The sequence below is a fragment of the Sesamum indicum genome, linkage group LG15 (assembly GCF_000512975.1).
Source record: "Sesamum indicum cultivar Zhongzhi No. 13 linkage group LG15, S_indicum_v1.0, whole genome shotgun sequence".
In the NCBI taxonomy this organism is placed as follows: Eukaryota; Viridiplantae; Streptophyta; class Magnoliopsida; order Lamiales; family Pedaliaceae; genus Sesamum; species Sesamum indicum.
In genome coordinates this window covers 2434776-2453426 of record NC_026159.1, presented here as the reverse complement: position 1 = coordinate 2453426, position 18651 = coordinate 2434776, and the positions used below count along the sequence as shown (strand labels likewise).

Genomic DNA, 18651 nt, shown 5'->3' with positions numbered 1-18651 from the left:
TTCTCATGGCTTTAGGACTTTATCACCGCCTCCTTCCTCCATTAACTTGCAATCTAGGGCCACTTTATATAGTGTGGTCAGTTATTGGTTGTGGGTAACAATAAAGTGTGAACCAAAATCTGAGGATCTGTGTGATCTCTGTTAAGGTCTTTGTGACGAAGGGCTAAGTGCCAAAACTTTGAGGAACCGTGAGTATTTAAGACTGCTGATCTATGTAATTGTGAGCAAAAGCCTAAATGACAGATTTGGCTCTGTGAGCCTTGGTTATTCGATATTTTATTGCTTTGATACTTTGTGTACGTATTGATCTATAAATTTGTAATTAATCTGTAATTTGAGGGTTCAATACGCACTGGCTTGTAATAGTAAATAGGACCTCACCACCCAACACTTCCACTTCATTCAATCTGTTTCCATAATTTTATTTTTTTAAAACAAAGAAAAAATAAAGGAATGACAAAATTGATAATTTCAGGCATCAATCAAAAGATATATAAGTTTACCAAATATTAGAAGAGTATTAATTTTTCAAACAATGATGAAATATCGTAATTCTACCAAACCTTAAAGAACTTATTATAATTTACCCAAAAAAATATTTCAAAAATTTATGATTTTCTTGTATGATCATCTTTCAAATAGAAGATAAATAGTTATTATTTTTTATATGGGATAGTTTATTTATTTACGATATCAAGATAAATTGCATTAAATTCAATGAAAAAGATCCATAGAGAGTATGATCACATTTCACACAAATTAGTTCAACTCAATAGAAAAAAATATTACTGTGATCAAAATTAAACACTATGTTTGGTTTCATTTCAAACAATTTTCGAGACAAGACAAAACACACCTAATATTTGCCTCTTTGTTTTTACACCTTGTTTGTGTGTTTTATTATTTTTGAACTTTCTATATATAATATATATATATATACACTTTTATATATATAAATATAATATAAAAGAAATATGATTTGACAATTAACAATAATTTTTGTCTCCAAAAAATACAACATTAAACATACAATATCTATATATATACACATTTATATATAAAAAATATATGATTTGACGATGAAAAGTGACTTTTGTCTCTCAAATCCCAACAACAAATATACACAATTTATTTTAAAATATTTTAAATTATATCTAAAAATAAATCCAGACATATACTCTATCTTCAACACACACTTATTTTTTTTCTATTTTTTTCTCTCTATCTCTAAAACACAAAATAAAACACTCGAAAACAAACATAATGAAAATGTGTTTGAGAAATTTGACTCGTTGAAACCGGAAATGAGTGATTCTGATTGGGTCGGATCTACTCAAATGGAGATCTGACCGACCCATTGACAAGAACACACAGCAAGATATGGGAAACGTTGCAGGCGGCAGGCCCATAACTCTTACCGGATCTTGGTTTGTTTTCCTCTATCAACACCATTTCCTTCTCTTCTTTATTTCAACACACTTCTGGAAAAAAGGGGAAATTTCCAAATGCAAAATGATAAGCGGGAAAAACAGATGCCCATTTCCAGGAAGCGTGAAAAACTATACGTCGAACAAGAGATAAACACTGTTTAGGGTTTGATTGTCGCCACAAAAAGGGGGACTTTTGATTGTGCTGCATTCTTACCTCAAGAATTTTGCTGTTCTCAGCTCTGGCATTCAGATTACTCGGTTCCTACATGAGGTAACGCATCGCAGATTCGCTGAACTGTTTTTCTTCTTGATTGGGTTTTTGCCTGTTAATTTTGCATCAAAGATGCTATGACTTTGCGCTTCTTAATGATTATTTGCGTACAAGTACTAGAAATTCGAATCTTTTAATTTGTGCGTGTGAATTATGTCTGCTCTTGGTTGCTAGATTTTGCAGGGTTAGGTGTTCGGGTTTTGTTTTCATCTAATTGCTTACTTGTTCATGAATTGGCTTGTTGGGCGCGAATAGGGGTTCGCAATTTGGTGCCTGATCAGCAAAATTATGTTTGGATTATCAGATTCTTACAGTAAACATGGTGCCTTTGTTTTACCGCCTGGAATAAGTTCCTGAAATTGCTTTCATCTTAAAGGCCATGGAACATAACTAAAGCTTAAGAGATTCTGGAGCAAGATTTAGCATTCGGTTGGTGAGGGTTTTGCGTATTTACATCACCGTTGAAATGGGGGAAGCTTCTGAATCTGGGTTGAGAACATCATGTTCCGGATTGGTGAGAACTAGTTCTTCCCGAGAGGAGGAAATTTTTCATCGGCAAGCAAGTTTTGGAAGCTCTGGGTCTAGGAATACCAGCCCGCTTGGCCGGATGGGCTCAAGGAATACAAGTCCTTCTCGGCAGAAGGTGATTAAAACCAAACCAAGGGGGTTGGATGAGGAAACAGTGGCCACGTTTAGTAAAACTGTACAACTGGATATCCAGATGGAAGATAATATATGGGCAATGTTGCCAGAGGATCTGTTAAATGAAATCTTAGCTAGGGTTCCACCATTCATGATATTTAGGCTCCGCTCTGTTTGTAAGAGATGGAATTCAATTTTGCAAGACTATAGTTTTCTGAAGTTTCATTCACAAGTGCCCTCCCACGGGCCTTGTCTCCTGACATACTGGAAAAATTCCCAGACTCCTCAATGTTCAGTATTTAGCTTGCCATTGAAGCAGTGGTTTAGGATCCCATTTACGTTTCTACCACAGTGGGCTTTCTGGTTGGTAGGTTCTTCAGGGGGTCTTGTATGCTTCTCAGGACTGGATGGCTTGACGTTCAAGACGTTAATTTGCAATCCACTAACACAAGCTTGGAGAACTTTGCCAAGTATGCATTATAATCAGCAAAGACAGTTGATTATGGTAGTTGATCGGAAGGATCGGTCTTTTAAAATTATCGCTGCTAGTGATATATATGGTGACAGGTCTTCACCTACTGAAGTATATGACTCGAAGCTCAACAAATGGTTGCTTCACCAATCTATGCCTGCCGTCAACCTTTGCTCCTCGAAGATGGCATTTTGTGACTCAAGATTATACTTGGAAACCCTTTCGCCACTTGGTTTAATGATGTATCGATTGGATACGGGGCAGTGGGAACATATACCTGCAAAGTTCCCCCGATCGTTGTTGGATGGATATCTTGTAGCTGGAACCCAAAAGCGTCTGTTTCTAGTTGGAAGAATTGGGCTTTATAGTACTCTTCAAAGTATGAGAATATGGGAGCTTGATCATACTAAATTTATTTGGGTTGAGGTAAGTAGGATGCCACCACGGTATTTTCGAGCTCTTTTGAGGCTATCAGCTGAAAGATTTGAATGCTTTGGACAGGATAATTTGATATGTTTCACATCTTGGAACAAAGGAAAAGGTCTTCTGTATGACGTGGATAAGAAGGCTTGGTCTTGGATTGCTGGATGCGCTCTACAATCATACAACAGCCAGCTCTGTTTCTATGAACCAAGATTTGATGCTATGATCTACTGATCCAACTGCACTTTCTCAGATATCTGTTACCTTTGTCAAATTGCCAACAGTCTAACCTTCTTTATCATCATTAATCCAGAATCAGAATCTTGAAGGTATTTAAGCCAGAGGTAAAAGTACCTCCTCTGTGGAGTTGGTGATTCTTGGCGGTTTTAAGGTTTTGAGAATGCTGATGGTTGATGCTGTATGTTCTATTACCTTATGACGCGGTGGGTGTAGGAAGGTTAAGGCTACCTTTGATCATGGCCATAAAGAAAGTAACCTTACATTAAAGTGGATATACCCAACCACAGATCCTAAAAGTACATGTCAACATGACATTTCACCACTGTAAACAAATGATCCTCTTTACACTGCCATGAAAAACCATTCTTATGACCATGCAATACTCTTAATGATATGCTGTTTTTGTACTGCTCACGGTTGAGGCATCTTTACAGTCATCTGTCACTACATGCTAGTTGCTAATGTTAATTCAACGACCACATGCTGCTGTTGCTAATATCAATTCAACGGCCATATGTTTAGTATAGTGAAGTTGCCTTACTTTATGATACTCAAGTTAGAGCTGAATGTTGCTCTAATAAGTTTCCAACTTTTATGGGTTTTGAATTTTACTTGTCGGTTGGATCATTTCACGTAAAATAGGTACTTTGGATTTTGCCAAGCCCCGTCTCTTTGGGTTTTCTTTGGATGTTAAAGTAAAGCTTAATGGTTCTCTTCGACATAACAACTGTTTTCCTAGAGCCACATCTTTTCAGATCTTCTGAACTGTTATATTGTTACGCTTCTTGAACAACCTTCAACTTATATGTTACATTTAAACATCTAAACCCATGAATTGATATGTTGATCTGAATCAAGCCCAACGTTTCAAATCCTTTTACTTATGTTATCAAGTTCAAACTCCCTTTTATTCAAGAACAAGAGTCTGACATGAATCCGCATGATTATTACAATACTAAAACCCCAGTTGGAAAGTTCAGACTAGGTCAAATTTGGACTTCAATTAATTATATGGCAAGTGTAATACACTTGTTGTGTAATCGATATATAGTTTAGGGAGAGATCAATAACATGACAAGTGAATTATATATATTTTGTGATTGATTTGGTTCAACCGAACATAATTTGAATAATAATTATCCAACCAAAAATTCTAGTCCGGTCCAACAAAAGAATACAAGCAACATGAATGGCCTTGAAGTAGTATCACATTCTTGATTTTGCAAATTCTCACCTAATATAGCAGCCCTTAGAGTAATACACACACATCCAAAAAGGACAAAAGCGAGATACATCATCATCAACAAGATAGGAAATTTCCTGCTGGGTTCTCACTATCACTTTCAAATCCACCCCTTTTAAGCACACTAAGCTTGATGAAAGTAGAATCTGCATTCCTCAAAAGCTCTGCTTTCCGTACAGGTTTGGAGGACAAATGTGTGAACCCCATACGGGTATCCTAAAAATAGTCGTGCTCCTTTGATTGCATTGAGAAATTATTCCAACAGGACCACCTTATTTAATCTTGAATCTTTTGTGGTAATAAAGAAAAAAGTTCGAGGGGGACACAGCATTGGTACTCGGAGCATTACTTTCTATCCACGTGTCTCTCCCTCTTTTGGAGAGCTTCACATGTCATGAGCTCTTCACACTATTTCATATCATTATTTCTTCAAGCCTTGAACAAGAGAAGATCAAAAAACAAACAAAGAACAAATTTTACGGCCGGTTCTTGAAATTATAAAATTTTTTGTTCTGCAGATTTCACTGACGGTGAAAGAAAGAAGAAATGTATAATACAAAACTGGTGCACATAGAACCGACTAAGACTCACAGCCCACACTGATCTCAAGAGGGAACTAGTGGGAGTGGGAAAACGCAGCTCCCCGTGTCCTAATTACCTGCTTACACCAAAACCAGCAGTAATTTTTTATTTAACTGTTGAAAACGAAAAAAGTGAGTAATTCTATGCAAAACAGAAGCCCAGTTGCCCACGTTCTTGATGCTCATGTTTGCGTTGGGACTTCATTTCATCTGTGTTCTTCACCTTGCAAAAAACAAGAGAACTAAAATCATATATTAAGAGAAAAAAATAGGTTTTAGTCAAGAAATCTGTACTATATATGTTGCATGCATGAACTCCACGTCTAATTTTCAATTTTTTCCAAGATACTTCCATATTTATGTACTTTTAGACCAACAGAGAATTTCTCCATCTGGTTACAACGAATCGGTGTATAGGACACCTATAATTCTATTTAATGAAACTTGTGAGTATTCATGAGGGCTATTGCTTATTTTCCAAACTAAGGTGAGAGAGAGGACAAGATTCCAATTTGATCTCACAAGTTTGAGCTCCTCAACACATGCAAATATACAATTTTAAGTGTTTAAAGTTTATATATCTTCTTGGTCAAACATCCTTAATTAACGTGGTTTTGGCTGCATTCAAATGTAAGAAGTAAAGCTGCATTCCCTCCAGCTGCAGGGCAGAAGCTGAGTTGGCCTAAAAGTCAAGTCTCAGGAAAAAGCTATGTGTAAGAATTAAGAACCAATTAATCTTGCATAATTACACTAAATATATAGTAAAAAATGACAAGATTCCAGTCTATATGTAGAAACTATGGTAACTTTAATGATCAAGTGTAGGTATCCAAAGGGGGTGTTTACCTGATAGTCCAGTACAGTCCAGCCATGAAAGATTATTACCCTGATGAACGAATCTCTGACAGAGTTTTTCTCTAATTTTGACTGTTTTGTCTGCTTAGGAAATGCTATCTACCAGCATGTTTTTCTCCTTTTTGTTCATAGATTTGGGTATATAAAAAGGTTACAGCTCATACTTGAGGAATAATTACTGCTATCCGTAGATAAAATATGACAAATATTGACCTCCAAGAAAGGTTAAGTTCATTACAAAATTCAGCAGAAAATCCGTCGATCTTTATAGTCATGTATACACTATATTGTATAATTCCTTTTATCAGTATTTCTCTTTGAATGTGTACACGTCTCAATATGATATTTAGTAACAGTCATCAAGGGCCAGCCCTTGATCATCAGAACGACAGGCGACTGCCTCGTGATCAACATCTGCAGTATATTTAGCCAATGAAATTACATTAAATTTTGAAACATGCATCTTGCTATAACATGATTTCTACAGTACATATCTAATTATTTTCTCTACTTATTTGATTATTTTAATTTTTGAGTTCTCCCAAGTCCTGTGTTTGCAGCCAGAACCGTATTTAAAAATTTCAAAAGAACAAACCGGTTGTCGGAACCCTAGCTTTGACTCATGTTTGAACTCTATAAAACCCCACATTGATTAATTTTGCTGAGCTACTTCAGCTGAAAGGAAAGTTAAAAGCATTTTCAGGACGATCTCACAAATGGCATCTGGAAGTACTACATGTTCAGGATTACTACTGAGTCTTGTAATCATTTTGCTTGTCCTAGATTACTCTAGTGCAAGTGTTTATGAAGGTATAGTCTTCTTACATAGAGCTTTTTCGTCCAAGTCATGTAAGAACAACCAGATTTCGACGAATTCAAGATACATTATCCGTAAATGTTTTTTTCAACAGGAACAATAGGAATCAAGAGAAAGTGGCTGAGGAGCAGTAAAGCAGGAAAAGATATCTCTCTTGACAGTGTATGTCCTCTGTTATACTTTTGCATTATTGATTTTCTATTGTCTTATCTTAATTATGGTAATAATTACTAAGTAAAAATGAATACAGGATGCTTTTGATGGTACTGTTGCTGCTGCTAATGTAAGGAAATTTCTTGGGGGAAGAAAAAGGTTGCTGTTGCTGGATGAGAAACTGATATATACTTCAGGTACAAGCTGTGTGGCCTAAAGCACTACTTGATTTATTTAGCAGTCAAGGAAGAGAAGAACTTCAGCACTACATTGTTAACTTATCCACTTACACAATTTTCTTACTTTGGTATAGTTAAAAATAAGCCAGCTGGTCTTGAGAAATCTTTACCAGAACCAGAAACAGGACGTGATCGCATCGATGCTCAGGTAAATTTTCTGTTATGTACTGAATAACAGGGCCCATGAATAGTTGTCTCCATAACCTAGAAACAGATGAAAAAACTAAGAATCAAGATTTTTTCTCTTTGTTTTTTCAACTCTTAGGACAAGGATGAAATGTTGAAGCAAAAGGGAACTCAGAAATCTGAAGGATCCACATTTCCAAGTGGGGTCGATAAGCACCAGCAACATTTGCAAAATTCGACGCCTATCAATTCCCTCAATCACCAGGCGGTACCTAAGAGCTCTGGCAATGAAAAAACGGCTGCTAAACACGATCGGCGCAGCACGTTCAAGAAAAACGATGAACCGGAGGCGTTTCTTGACGCAGCTGACGAGGTTGCAACCCTGATGCGCAAGGACTACAAGGGGGCGGACCGGCCTCGACGTAAGCCACCAATCAACAATCACGAGCCACAAAATTAAGGAGTACAATTGAACTGATAATGTAGTCTAGTAACAAATAGGCTTCACAATTTTGTCCTCACGAGTGAAGTCATCCCCTAATATATACTACCAGTCAGAAAATAGTCAATGTTGTGTTTTTTCTTTGGTAATTAGCATATAGGAGCAATATAGTGCTTAGAAGTATAGGAGCTTTTTCTTTCTTTGTCTCCTCCATCTTAACACTGTCAAGTATGTAGAAACTTGTTAGTATTGTACATTATACAATACACTTGCTTTCTTAAGTTTATGGTATCGTACTAGTTAATTGTAGACTGTTATATTCTATATTCTTTGAGTACAAACTTCTATATATATAGATGTTGCATGCTGGAGCTTTATTCGATCATTTTCATCATTCATCGACACTTTCAGGCGTATGGGGTCCTTTATTAGCTAAGATAACTTCACATGAAACGGAAGAAAGAATGAAAAATCGGCAACTGGCTAAAGTGTCATCCATTCCATTTGAATATAGATGCTAGAAATAAACATAGCTAGAACTTTTCTACAGTCTTCAAACTTCTGAAACCAGCTCTTTAATATTTTTGGGTATGCAAACAGAGGATCCGTTGAAACAATGCGTGGCTATGGTCTTATACACAGCTTCAGTAAGATGATAGCCGTCCCAGAAGTAGTGTTTGTTTGGTTCCTGGCATGCCAGTGCCCCTAGCTCAGGGATGCAGGCTGAGGTCCCATTCATCCATGTCACGCAGCAAGCATTGCTCGAATCAGTCAAACCTAATACACACGTTCAGATTAACCAAGAAGGGTATAAAATTCAATACGTTAGGCTCTACTGCATATAATGATCAGTGCAATGCATATCATTACATGTAGGATCAGAAGATGGACTAGAATTAGTTACCGTATTTAGATGGATTGATTACTGCATCATAGCCAAGCCAGTGAGCATGACCAAGAATGAAGGCTGAGCCACGAAGACTAAAAGTCAAGTTCTGAAGCATTGGAGCAAGATGGTTGTTGAACATGCTTGCAAGCTGGTTGATCTCGTCAACGCATTGTCCTTTGTGTTTGACTTGCCTTGTGCTGGACGGAATGCACCCAATGGGCCCAATCTCAAATATGATCACCTTTCTTGCTCCCAAATAGTACAACCTCTGCACGCATACACATTAGACACAAACACACATAATATTCACCATTTCTCTGAACCAGGTTCTTAAAAACACTGATCACCTCAAGTTGTTGGGAGAAGTTATTCATGAGAAGTCTGGCGAACGATAGAGGGCTGTAACGTTTGCTCGTGTCGAATCGCTGTGTATCAAGATAGTTGTTGATGTAGTCATTGCTGCCGATGGAAATCACAAACACGGATTTCGACAGGTAGTTCGATAGCTCACCGGCGGTTTTGAAGTGCCTGCTGATATCCTGTTTCACTGCTCTCTCAAACAGGCCGATCTGCTCTGCTAAATTCAGACATTTCCCCTGTCAAGTCACCATCAATTCAGTCACACATGTGAATACATATACTGCTTTTTCAAGGCAAATATAGCTAGCCACATACCAAGGCGCTTCCAGTCTGAGGAAGAATCCCACAAGACGAGGATGCAAAATTCAGGCCCGTCAGTGGCTCCGATCGTAGTAAAGTTCGTATCAAACTCAAGTACGGTGGAGAATGTGGCAATCCAAGAAACTCAGCTGCCAAAACAAAGAAGAAAGATTCAAACACAACCAGACAGAATGAAGGTCAAGAAACAAGAACTAAAAAGACAACCTATGAAATCCACGACAGTTCTTCCATTCGTGAATCTTCCAGTGGCTCCCCTCTCGAAATTCATGCCGTAGGGTGGAAAATTCGCCTTTGCCAGAGTTGGTAAGAGATTATTATTACCACTATCGAACAAAGAATCGCCAAAAACATACAACGCTGGAGCAGCAGGAGAATTCTCGGAGTTCCCGACCGAAATCATATGTAGGGTAGAAATCATAATCAAGAATGTTTTGAGTGGCATGATGATGAGTTTCTTGTGGAAGAGAAACGGAAAAAGCATGCAGAGAAGCTGTTAGGAGAAAGAGTTTTTGCATGAAAGAAAACGTTTCGTCCCTGTTCACCTCTAATTCAGGATATAAATAAATTCCAGGGACGACAATATGATTTCATAAAGTGGAAAATGCCACCATCAACATATAACATATATAATTCTAAGGACGAGAATATGATAGTTGAAAATGAAATATTTCGACGTAGATATCTAAGATTTATAAATAAAATGTCATAAGAATATGATGGTAAGTTGGTGAACATAAGTTGAAGGACGAACATGGAATGGTATAAAGTGAAATGCTGATATCAATGGACATATAAAGTTGAATGGTCGGATGATTTATTGATTTGGATGTGGATTTATGAGCCAAATTCCAAATACACAATGGGGACAACATAGAGTTGAAGATTAAGCTAGTTTGTTTTTTTCTTAGTTTTGGGGTGTGAACAAAATTTGTAATGAGGACATGAGGATCATGATTGTGTGCACCTTTCGTAATAACTAAGATTCTCCATCGGATATATATTTCCATCCCAGGTTGTAACCGCTTTTCTTGTCTTTCACGCTCCTCTTTAATATTTGCTGGCACGTACCCATGTAAAGTTCAGATCTTGAGAACGTATTTTGCGTTTTTATTTCTATCTGTTCACACGTTTTTTCAAGTTCAATGCTTCTTCACTCGGCAATTGCACTCATCCTGAAGCTAAACTAGCGATTTGGAATGGAAAACGTAATCTGGGTTAAGGTCCTCGGTGATCTAAAGCTGATCTACAATGACCTGATCATGACGTAGTGTTGACTTGTAGTTCAGGTCTGAACGAGTATCTCGAGTTGAAATAGTAAAGTTCGCCTGCATACACAAGGGAATTAGGCTAGTTAATGTGGCCCTCTACTAAAGTTTTCTGAAATTCAAGTCAGTTTAGAGTTTGAGATAATAAGGGCCGTATAATGCGACCTCACTACAAAGTGCGATCTCATAGCAATAAATGTATACCAATGGAACGGGCCCTCTATGTATTTATTGGGATGTATGTGTTGAAATTCATACGTGCCAAGTATTAGTAGAATAGTCGTCGAATGAGTACCATATCAATGATTGTTGAAACAGGTCACTAAGTCAAACAGGGGAGTTCTAAAAAACATGTAAACTCTTAAACATACACTCAATACGCATACACATTTAAAGTTCAAACACACAACCTCTCGACATTTTCTTGTTATTTCAAGGGCTTGTGGCTTGCCCAATCCATGTCCTCTATCACGCTTGTTATTATTAATAATTAAAAATTATTCCAAAGTCGGTAAATTGGAATGAATCGTGAGAGCTAGTGGGATTAAATAATGACAGCTCGATTTGTACAGATCTATTTATGGTCGTCGATTAATGAGGTAATATAAAGAGCTAATAATAGTGGTGAGTGATGAAAGGCATTTAATTGAACTTAGGAGTGATTTAGGATTGCAGGAAATTAATGAAGATGGATAGTGTGGAGTACGTGGGTCCTTATTATTGGATGATGGAATACTGTTCCCACATGCATGCCATGTGAAATTTTACTTGCCTGCATCAAAGTGTTCTAACAATGAGATCCTGCACAATGTGAATTCTGTTGATGAACTATCAATCATTCTGAATTAGTGACCATATTCAATTCTTGTCAAGATAGTAGAACTAAATGTATGTTTTAAGCTATGTGCTTGTCGTCACGTAATCACGCTTTAATTCTTAATGCACAAGCTCAAACTTTCCTAGCAGGCTTGTGGGTGCTATCGTCGAATTGGATTTTTTGTTGTGAATCATATTCCGTCTTTTACTTTATTCAACATGCACAAGCAATATGTATAAGAATGACATTATGTATTTATTTTAAAAAATATTATATACACATGACATATATATGTTGAATAGAATAAAAAATGAAATAGACTTTATAATAGAAAATTCGATACGTTGTATCATATCTTTTGTTTGACTTTTAAGAAGCAAATTTATGTATAGATTATAATATTGAGTTGATGGAGAACTTAGCATAGTCATGTCAACAATATTTTAAGTGACAGGATAATCTTTAGTTCTTTTTCAAAAAAAAATGCAATATTTGAAAGAAATCGAGTAGATGGTGGAAGGGTGAATCCTCTTCACAATCAATCTCATTTGATTTTGTGATCTTGAATGAATTGATATATTATCTGATCTGATCCGGCCAAGAACTGAACCCAACTTTTATTTTTATTTTTTCACAAGTTGATATGTATACCATTACATAATTGAAAATGATGACTTGTTATTTTAAATTGGGCTGGCAGTTCCTTTCTGTCTCTCTAATTTCCCAAGTATTGTGTTCTTTCTTTTCTCTAGCTCATGCCCAATCCACTGAACAGACACAGTAGCTGTAAATTTGAATATTCCAGGTTCAAAATCTTCTAGGAAGGATTGCGAAAAGTATTAACATTTCTCAGATTTTTCTCCGTAATAAGCTTAATTCTTTCCGGGCAAATTTCTCTGACTAGTTGACACATAGTCTCTCCACTGTTTTTTTCAGTCCTAAGGCCAATATCCTACATATGCTAGACTCTTTTCCCTGTGTCCTAACAAACAACCTTGGTTACTCAAAACTGATGTTTGTAATATAAGGTCAAGAAAAGGCATGTCTCAAGAACTCCTGGAATCCAAAGAGAGAATGCCACCAAAGATCCTCACACCATAAAGACTCCGTCGGCAGCAGGCAATCTTGCTTCGCATGTTGTCCTGGGAACAATTCCAAGCTGTAGTCTTTTAGGTGTATCCATCCAGTCATAAGACGTCTGCATGATGACCACCAAAAATGAGTGCGCTTGAACATTCAGATCAGAGGGCATCTTGTCACCTTTCCCCTCCTTCAAGCTCTTCTTGATCCTCCATTTGGGTTTCCTCTTTGCCGCTCAATTCTACCCCGCTCTCGTTGTTCACCGCACTCTGCCGGAAAAGAAGTGCAGACCCTGGCAAATCAGGTTCATCTTCTTCTACATCATCCTGTTCGCTTTCCTTGTCCTTGGGCGAAGAAGCCACATCAGCATCCATCCAGGATGGACAATGCTGCATAGCTCCTAGAACATTGTGTAACAATGAATGAGCTGAAGAGCTTGAATCATTAAGTGATACTGATACTTCACTTGGCTCGCCCCTCAAGCAAGAGCACTCGGGCACGGGGAAGGAGAGAAACGATAATGGTTTTGACCTGCTGAGTTCGTCTGCTAGTCCATCGACTAAGTCTCTTCTCAGATGCCTACGTACCGATGTGATCCAAGTATGGTTGGCTTGATAAAAGTTATCGCCGACCTCTTCTAAGAGTTTTGCTATCTCCTTCCTGTATCCACAAAAGGCAAAGTAAGAACATTGAAGCAAAAAATCTCTGGTGCAGCAATAAAGGAAAAGTACCTGTTTATTCGGAATGTTTTGGAGTTGGCAAGCTGATGGAGCCTGTGTCCCATAACCAAGCTAGCGAAATTTGGGAATCCTTTACCGTCGCGATCGAATCCTGGTATAAATACATCTGCTTCAACACATATTATATAGTCTATTGCTTCCCAAAGTAATTTATGCGCATTGGTTCTCAACTCCATAACAGTGCTCTCTGGTTCATTATCGCTCTCAGCTACCCAACCCCACCAGCCTTCAATGTTGTAAGGATATTTCGCTCGTGCGGGGGGTGGTGGGAGCGGACGGGGACGAGGTCCGGACATTTTCCAGGCATCAGGTTTTTTCTCCTCTTTAGGTGGAGGTGAAGTCTTTGGATATTTGTCCACAAGATTAGCTTCACGGCCATACATTACGTTCAACTCCCACGGCATGCTTAAGGAAGTCCTGTCCACAACATTCTCGAACATAGCATGAAGTGGAATCAGTTTCTTCTGCCCGCCAAAGACCTCTCCTCCCGAAACATAGATAATTGTATCCCATGAATATCCATATGCGCAAAGAAGAATACCAATCTGTAGAAAAGATTTATGCAATCATTATTAGTTTGAAAGTTAGATGCTACAGATAATTTTAAGAGGTCATAACATGATGAGAGCATATTCCACGAAAAATTAGATCTAATAAGAAAAATGCAGCTTACTTCCTCTGGCATAAGCGGACATAAACCTTTAAGACGTTGCTCGGCCGAATCCACAGAAAGGTTCCCTTTCACAATTCCACGTTTTATCATCCACGCTCGCTTATGTTGGATGAGTTCAGTATGCACATCCTAGAAAGAAATTGGTCCAAACAACACTGATTAGACATTGGTAAACCTTTGGAATTAAAGTAACAGTTACTAACATTAACTAGTCGATCAAACGCTCCACAATGTTCTGCTAGAATGACACCTGAAATAGTTCAGCGCAACCATAATATGCTAAAGCATCCCTTGTCATCCCAGGATCATAGGCTATAAATGGTCGCCCAGAAGCTCTTAATCTGTATAGGATCTTCGTGGAAAGTTCTTGGACCTCATCTCTGAACTTTAGAGCATGGAAAGCAACGCGGCATCTGAGCCTCTGATATTCTTCAAGATGTGGAGGAAGTAGGGCCTGAATCATAATATTACCAATCAGATTGACAAAAGACATTTGAAGTTAATTAAAATACAGTGAGAAGAAAATGCCACAATTGAAAAACTATGTTATGGTGTTATTAAAAATTAATATCTTCTTATCATCAATCACAAAAAAAGTCTTCATATAGCATGCAGCCCTTATTATGAGTCCAATTAATTAAATTCTGCATATTAACAGCGCCTAAAATTGTTTAAAACAACTAAAAACCATTACATTTGATTAAGTGTTTTAACTGATGGCCTCCTTATCAGTTACTTGTTTAAATTGAGAGATATCTGTTTTCACCAGTTAAATGAAGTGTCCTTTTAATTAACTGAAGTACACGGTCCTGAATGTATGACAAGGAAATATTGTTAAAACATATTGAGAACCATTATCCCATCAAAATAAATTGTCTGTTTTAGTTCACTTTCTTCAATTTGAAAATTTATTTGATTGATAGCAAACTCATAACTTGACATTCAGAGTATATCTAAAAATGACCCAGTTATGGACTGGCTCTGGCTATGAACCAAATGACATCAGTAACGACAAAGAATTGTTACTTATACACCTAAGTTATATTAGGATACCTGCAAACATCCTCCATCAGGCACAACAAGCTCAACAACTGAGTGCCTACTTAACACTGGCAGAACATGATGAAGATAGAAATACGGCGAGGCAGAGTTCGGCACTTTAAAGGAAGGAATTTCTTTCTTTCTCCTTGCTCCTTTGAGATCCTTTGGAAGTGTTTTAATAATTCTGATATCTTCTGCTAAAGCTGCCATGAAATGATCCTCGCTATAGAGGTAGGCAAAACTCTTGAACTGCGTGCTGCATCACATTATTAGAAATTATAAAGGTAAAAAAATCAGTTTAAACAACATGAAACTTCATATGCACACATCACCAAAGAAATATGTAATTACGTAAGTAAGGGAACCAACCTGATCCCCTTACTACTTGTTGTGGATTGGATCTCGGGAATGACTAACGTAGCATTTAGAAGTCGAGCAACCACAACAACATCGCAAATCTGCAGATATTTTACAAGTTTCCTCAGGTAAATGAGAAAGAATGAATGACTTGATGAATGAAATCACATTAGGCCATGTTCGAAGTTATCTTACTCACCGAGTTCCTAATTTCGTGGAAACCTCCTCGTATCCTTACAAAAACAAATCCGTTAGTCTGCGAAGCAGGAGCTGCAAGGTAATGATACCGCATTTAAACAGCTATCAAGAAGACAATACTATAATGAATATTTCTGGTTTCTGTTCTCAAACATCAACTACCAATCCCTCAAGTAAGCTGCAAACTTCAAGTGTGACAAACAGAGGTTCAGGACATAAACCGAGACAATGGCAAGCAGCAAATGACTCATCCGTAGAACTTGTGTTCGTGTTAAATTACTTGATCCGAGGAACAAATTTGATCTTAAGCTTTTTGCATAATATAATACAGCCCACTTCACAATGATACATAAGCATACAGAAGCAGATCTAACCTGCATAGTTTCCTCTGGGATTTGCATAGGGATGTATAGATTCAAGACGCCTCACGGGGCCCCAGAGTCTTCTATACAATGCAGTCTGCACAATGGAGAAATTATGAAATTCAAAACACTCCTCAAATGAAAATGTGGAAGGATTAGAATATTTCAAGTAAAAGCAAAATCCAATAATGACGGCCATGGATTTCAACAAAGAAAATCAAAACATCCGAAACGAGAAAGACGGCTATCACATCCACCTCAACAAACACTATGATTCAGAAACACAAAAGAAAGAGAAAAGCTGGCATTGGGACTCTAAAATTACAATTACAGTAACCAAAAAGAACAATAATTAGCCATAACCCAACAGATTGACCCCACTAAACACCACATTACAAATATACAATTATACAGCTACATCTAACACAGTCCTCCTCCCCAAAAGTACCTTGAATTTTCCTAATTATCCGCACCAAAATTCTCAAACATCTCAAGATTCAAACTATACCAACACATCACATGGAAAGAGATCATACTGAAGCAGAAAACACAGGAAAATATAGAAAGATGGGATCTTTATCACATTACAGCAGTGGAAAGATCCGCATTCTCGAAAATGGGCCTCCAAGAAAAGATGGTGACAGAAGATTTGTACTCCGAAACAGCAAACCCATCAGTGTATCTCGCAAGAAGAAAGTGAGTGAAGAGTGAGAATGCAGAGAGCACAAGGCCAAACAACCCGACCCACTTCAGCTTCGACTTGAAAACCACCGCCTTCCCTTCCCCGCCACCGCCAGCGCCACCAACTTTGCCGGGAAAAACCCACTTCATACCGGAATTATTAGGCGCAAGTGAGCGTGAAATGCGGAGCGGAGAAGGTGAGAATCGAAGTCAACAGAAAAAATAAATAAAAATTAAAAGAAAAGCGTACAGGAAGAGATGGTGACAATGTGAAGACGGGGTGTACTAATGTGTTGTGTTGGGTGAGAGGAACAGAGAAATCCTTCAGACTTCTCTCAGAAAAAGAAAAATCCTTCAGACACAGGTTTGTTTGTCGTTTTATAAGAGTACACAGTTTCCTAGGCTTAAACCCCACTCTCACTGGTGGCGCGTTAGATTACACACAGTTGGACCTGAAGTGATAGGCAAGATGATTGAATTCGACCATGGAATTGGTAATACGGCCACTTTTTAATTAAGTTCCAAAATTCATCATTTGTAATTATTTGGAATTCTTTTTCCGAGTCTTTGATGCAATGATGGCACTTTACTTCATTTGAATATTAAATGTGAAAAAAGTCAAGAATCATATATTCATAAAAATTGAGTATCTCAAATATTAATATAAATTGAATTACATAATTAATTACTGAATCACAATTATTAAGTCCAAAGAAGGGGCTAAAAAATGTATGGGAAAAGAAGGGTGTCAAAAAATTAAAATTGAATTCGATTATAAGATTTATATTAAGATAATAAAAAATAAAAAGTTTGAGAAACACCCTTTGAATGATATCATTAATGATTGTAACAGACTATTGAGATTAATAGCACAATGAGTTGAAACATACGAGTATACAGATTCATGAAGAAATGATATGACTATTGTAATATTCAACTTTGATATAAACAACCAAGAGAGTTAAATTGAATTTCATAACACTTTTTAAAACATACTGATCAACGTTATTGAAAAATTGTGTCAATACTCCTTAATCCCATTTTTAATAAAATAGTTTGAGCAAATTGTATTTTTCTTCTTGATGTTATTTTATTTTTCCAAATCAAGTACATAATATTTTTAAATATGTTTAAGAAATACTATTTGACTATCGAATTTATTTCTTCAATAAAATCGAGAGGTAGAGATCTTATTAACTTCCTACCACCATCATTTTCTACGACATTTCAAATAGAAAAATACACAAAACTTTCATATTCCCAATTACACAATTCATATCGCCTTAAATTAAATATGAATACTCAAATGGAAGTTGGATGGATAGGGGGAGTAGTGGCGCGTGGATCGGAACAGTTTCAAGTGAGGTGATTTCTAAAGGCAAGAAGTCACGTGACTCTGGGTATATATCACGTGACTTGAAATTGAAAAAGGCCCGCAGCCAGGCATGGGGGTAATAGTGGCGGGCCCCATGTGTCCCTTTCTGAATAATCCTCAACAAATACAATTTATAACCCATTGGTGGAAAATTAAAATTGTAATTTGAAGTGGGAGATGGATAAATTAAAGGGGTACAAAAAAGGCTGCTCTTTTAAAGTTGCTATTATTGTTAGCACGCTTTCGCAATTTTGGGCCATGGGCCCACGGCCCGTAAAACAGCATTCGGTTTGGGTTCAATTTTTGGTATTGATTAAGTTGCAGAGAAGTCGTGCAGTGAGTACTGAGTAGGGACACACTCTGTTCTAAAGTCGCACTACTTTTTTATTTGATGATGAACATAAAGTTGCACAGCTTGAGAGTATACCTTTCCCAACTTTTAATATGTCAAGATTACTTATTTTATGTCTATAATTGTTTTTTTTTATATTTTTATATAGTAATATAGACCTTCTTTGTATGAGGAATTTTAATAAATAACGAATGTTGTGTACAGTA

The 18651-nt window shown here is 37.2% G+C and overlaps 4 protein-coding genes across 8 annotated transcripts; 2 read left to right on the top strand and 2 right to left on the bottom strand.

Annotated features, from left to right (window-relative positions):
- On the top strand, positions 1332-3946 carry LOC105177559 (F-box/kelch-repeat protein At5g15710). 5 transcript variants are annotated; one of them, XM_011100759.2, is made up of 2 exons: positions 1332-1701; positions 2078-3946. In XM_011100759.2, exon 2 carries the CDS (start codon positions 2168-2170, stop codon positions 3470-3472), a length of 1305 nt encoding a protein of 434 aa, XP_011099061.1. In that variant the 5' UTR covers positions 1332-1701; positions 2078-2167; the 3' UTR covers positions 3473-3946. The 5 variants fall into 5 exon arrangements, with proteins under 5 accessions (XP_011099061.1, XP_011099059.1, XP_011099058.1 ...); XM_011100757.2 differs by having other exon boundaries at positions 2006-3946; XM_011100756.2 differs by having other exon boundaries at positions 1957-3946.
- LOC105177647 lies at positions 6713-8216 on the top strand. The gene is made up of 5 exons (XM_011100870.2): positions 6713-6967; positions 7069-7136; positions 7225-7324; positions 7441-7514; positions 7632-8216. The coding sequence occupies exons 1-5, from the start codon at positions 6874-6876 to the stop codon at positions 7950-7952; spliced, it is 657 nt and encodes a 218-aa protein (XP_011099172.1). The 5' UTR covers positions 6713-6873; the 3' UTR covers positions 7953-8216.
- On the bottom strand, positions 8412-10431 carry LOC105177558 (GDSL esterase/lipase 7). Its single transcript, XM_011100753.2, has 5 exons — positions 9709-10431; positions 9499-9632; positions 9171-9419; positions 8839-9091; positions 8412-8711 (listed from the first exon to the last, which is right to left on the bottom strand). Exons 1-5 carry the CDS (start codon positions 9983-9985, stop codon positions 8488-8490), a joined length of 1137 nt encoding a protein of 378 aa, XP_011099055.1. The 5' UTR covers positions 9986-10431; the 3' UTR covers positions 8412-8487.
- On the bottom strand, positions 12526-17072 carry LOC105177557. The gene is made up of 9 exons (XM_011100751.2): positions 16626-17072; positions 16050-16134; positions 15677-15747; positions 15490-15578; positions 15133-15376; positions 14330-14533; positions 14080-14208; positions 13398-13951; positions 12526-13326 (listed from the first exon to the last, which is right to left on the bottom strand). The coding sequence occupies exons 1-9, from the start codon at positions 16866-16868 to the stop codon at positions 12843-12845; spliced, it is 2103 nt and encodes a 700-aa protein (XP_011099053.1). The 5' UTR covers positions 16869-17072; the 3' UTR covers positions 12526-12842.

What these genes read in the sequence shown, in the direction of transcription:
- LOC105177558 (XM_011100753.2), bottom strand. Translation starts at nt 9,985, where the DNA reads ATGCTTTTTCCGTTTCTCTTCCACAAGAAACTCATCATCATGCCACTC. An exon ending in AACTGTCGTGGATTTCATAG is followed by an intron (nt 9,633 to 9,708) that starts GTTGTCTTTTTA and finishes TTGTTTTGGCAG; the next exon opens with CTGAGTTTCTTGGATTGCCA. An exon ending in AATCAATCCATCTAAATACG is followed by an intron (nt 8,712 to 8,838) that starts GTAACTAATTCT and finishes CGTGTGTATTAG; the next exon opens with GTTTGACTGATTCGAGCAAT.
- LOC105177559 (XM_011100759.2), top strand. Translation starts at nt 2,168, where the DNA reads ATGGGGGAAGCTTCTGAATCTGGGTTGAGAACATCATGTTCCGGATTG.
- LOC105177557 (XM_011100751.2), bottom strand. Translation starts at nt 16,868, where the DNA reads ATGAAGTGGGTTTTTCCCGGCAAAGTTGGTGGCGCTGGCGGTGGCGGG. An exon ending in CTGATGGAGGATGTTTGCAG is followed by an intron (nt 14,534 to 15,132) that starts GTATCCTAATAT and finishes ATTATGATTCAG; the next exon opens with GCCCTACTTCCTCCACATCT. An exon ending in GTCCGCTTATGCCAGAGGAA is followed by an intron (nt 13,952 to 14,079) that starts GTAAGCTGCATT and finishes TCTTTTCTACAG; the next exon opens with ATTGGTATTCTTCTTTGCGC.
- LOC105177647 (XM_011100870.2), top strand. Translation starts at nt 6,874, where the DNA reads ATGGCATCTGGAAGTACTACATGTTCAGGATTACTACTGAGTCTTGTA. An exon ending in AAGATATCTCTCTTGACAGT is followed by an intron (nt 7,137 to 7,224) that starts GTATGTCCTCTG and finishes AAATGAATACAG; the next exon opens with GATGCTTTTGATGGTACTGT. An exon ending in GTGATCGCATCGATGCTCAG is followed by an intron (nt 7,515 to 7,631) that starts GTAAATTTTCTG and finishes TTCAACTCTTAG; the next exon opens with GACAAGGATGAAATGTTGAA.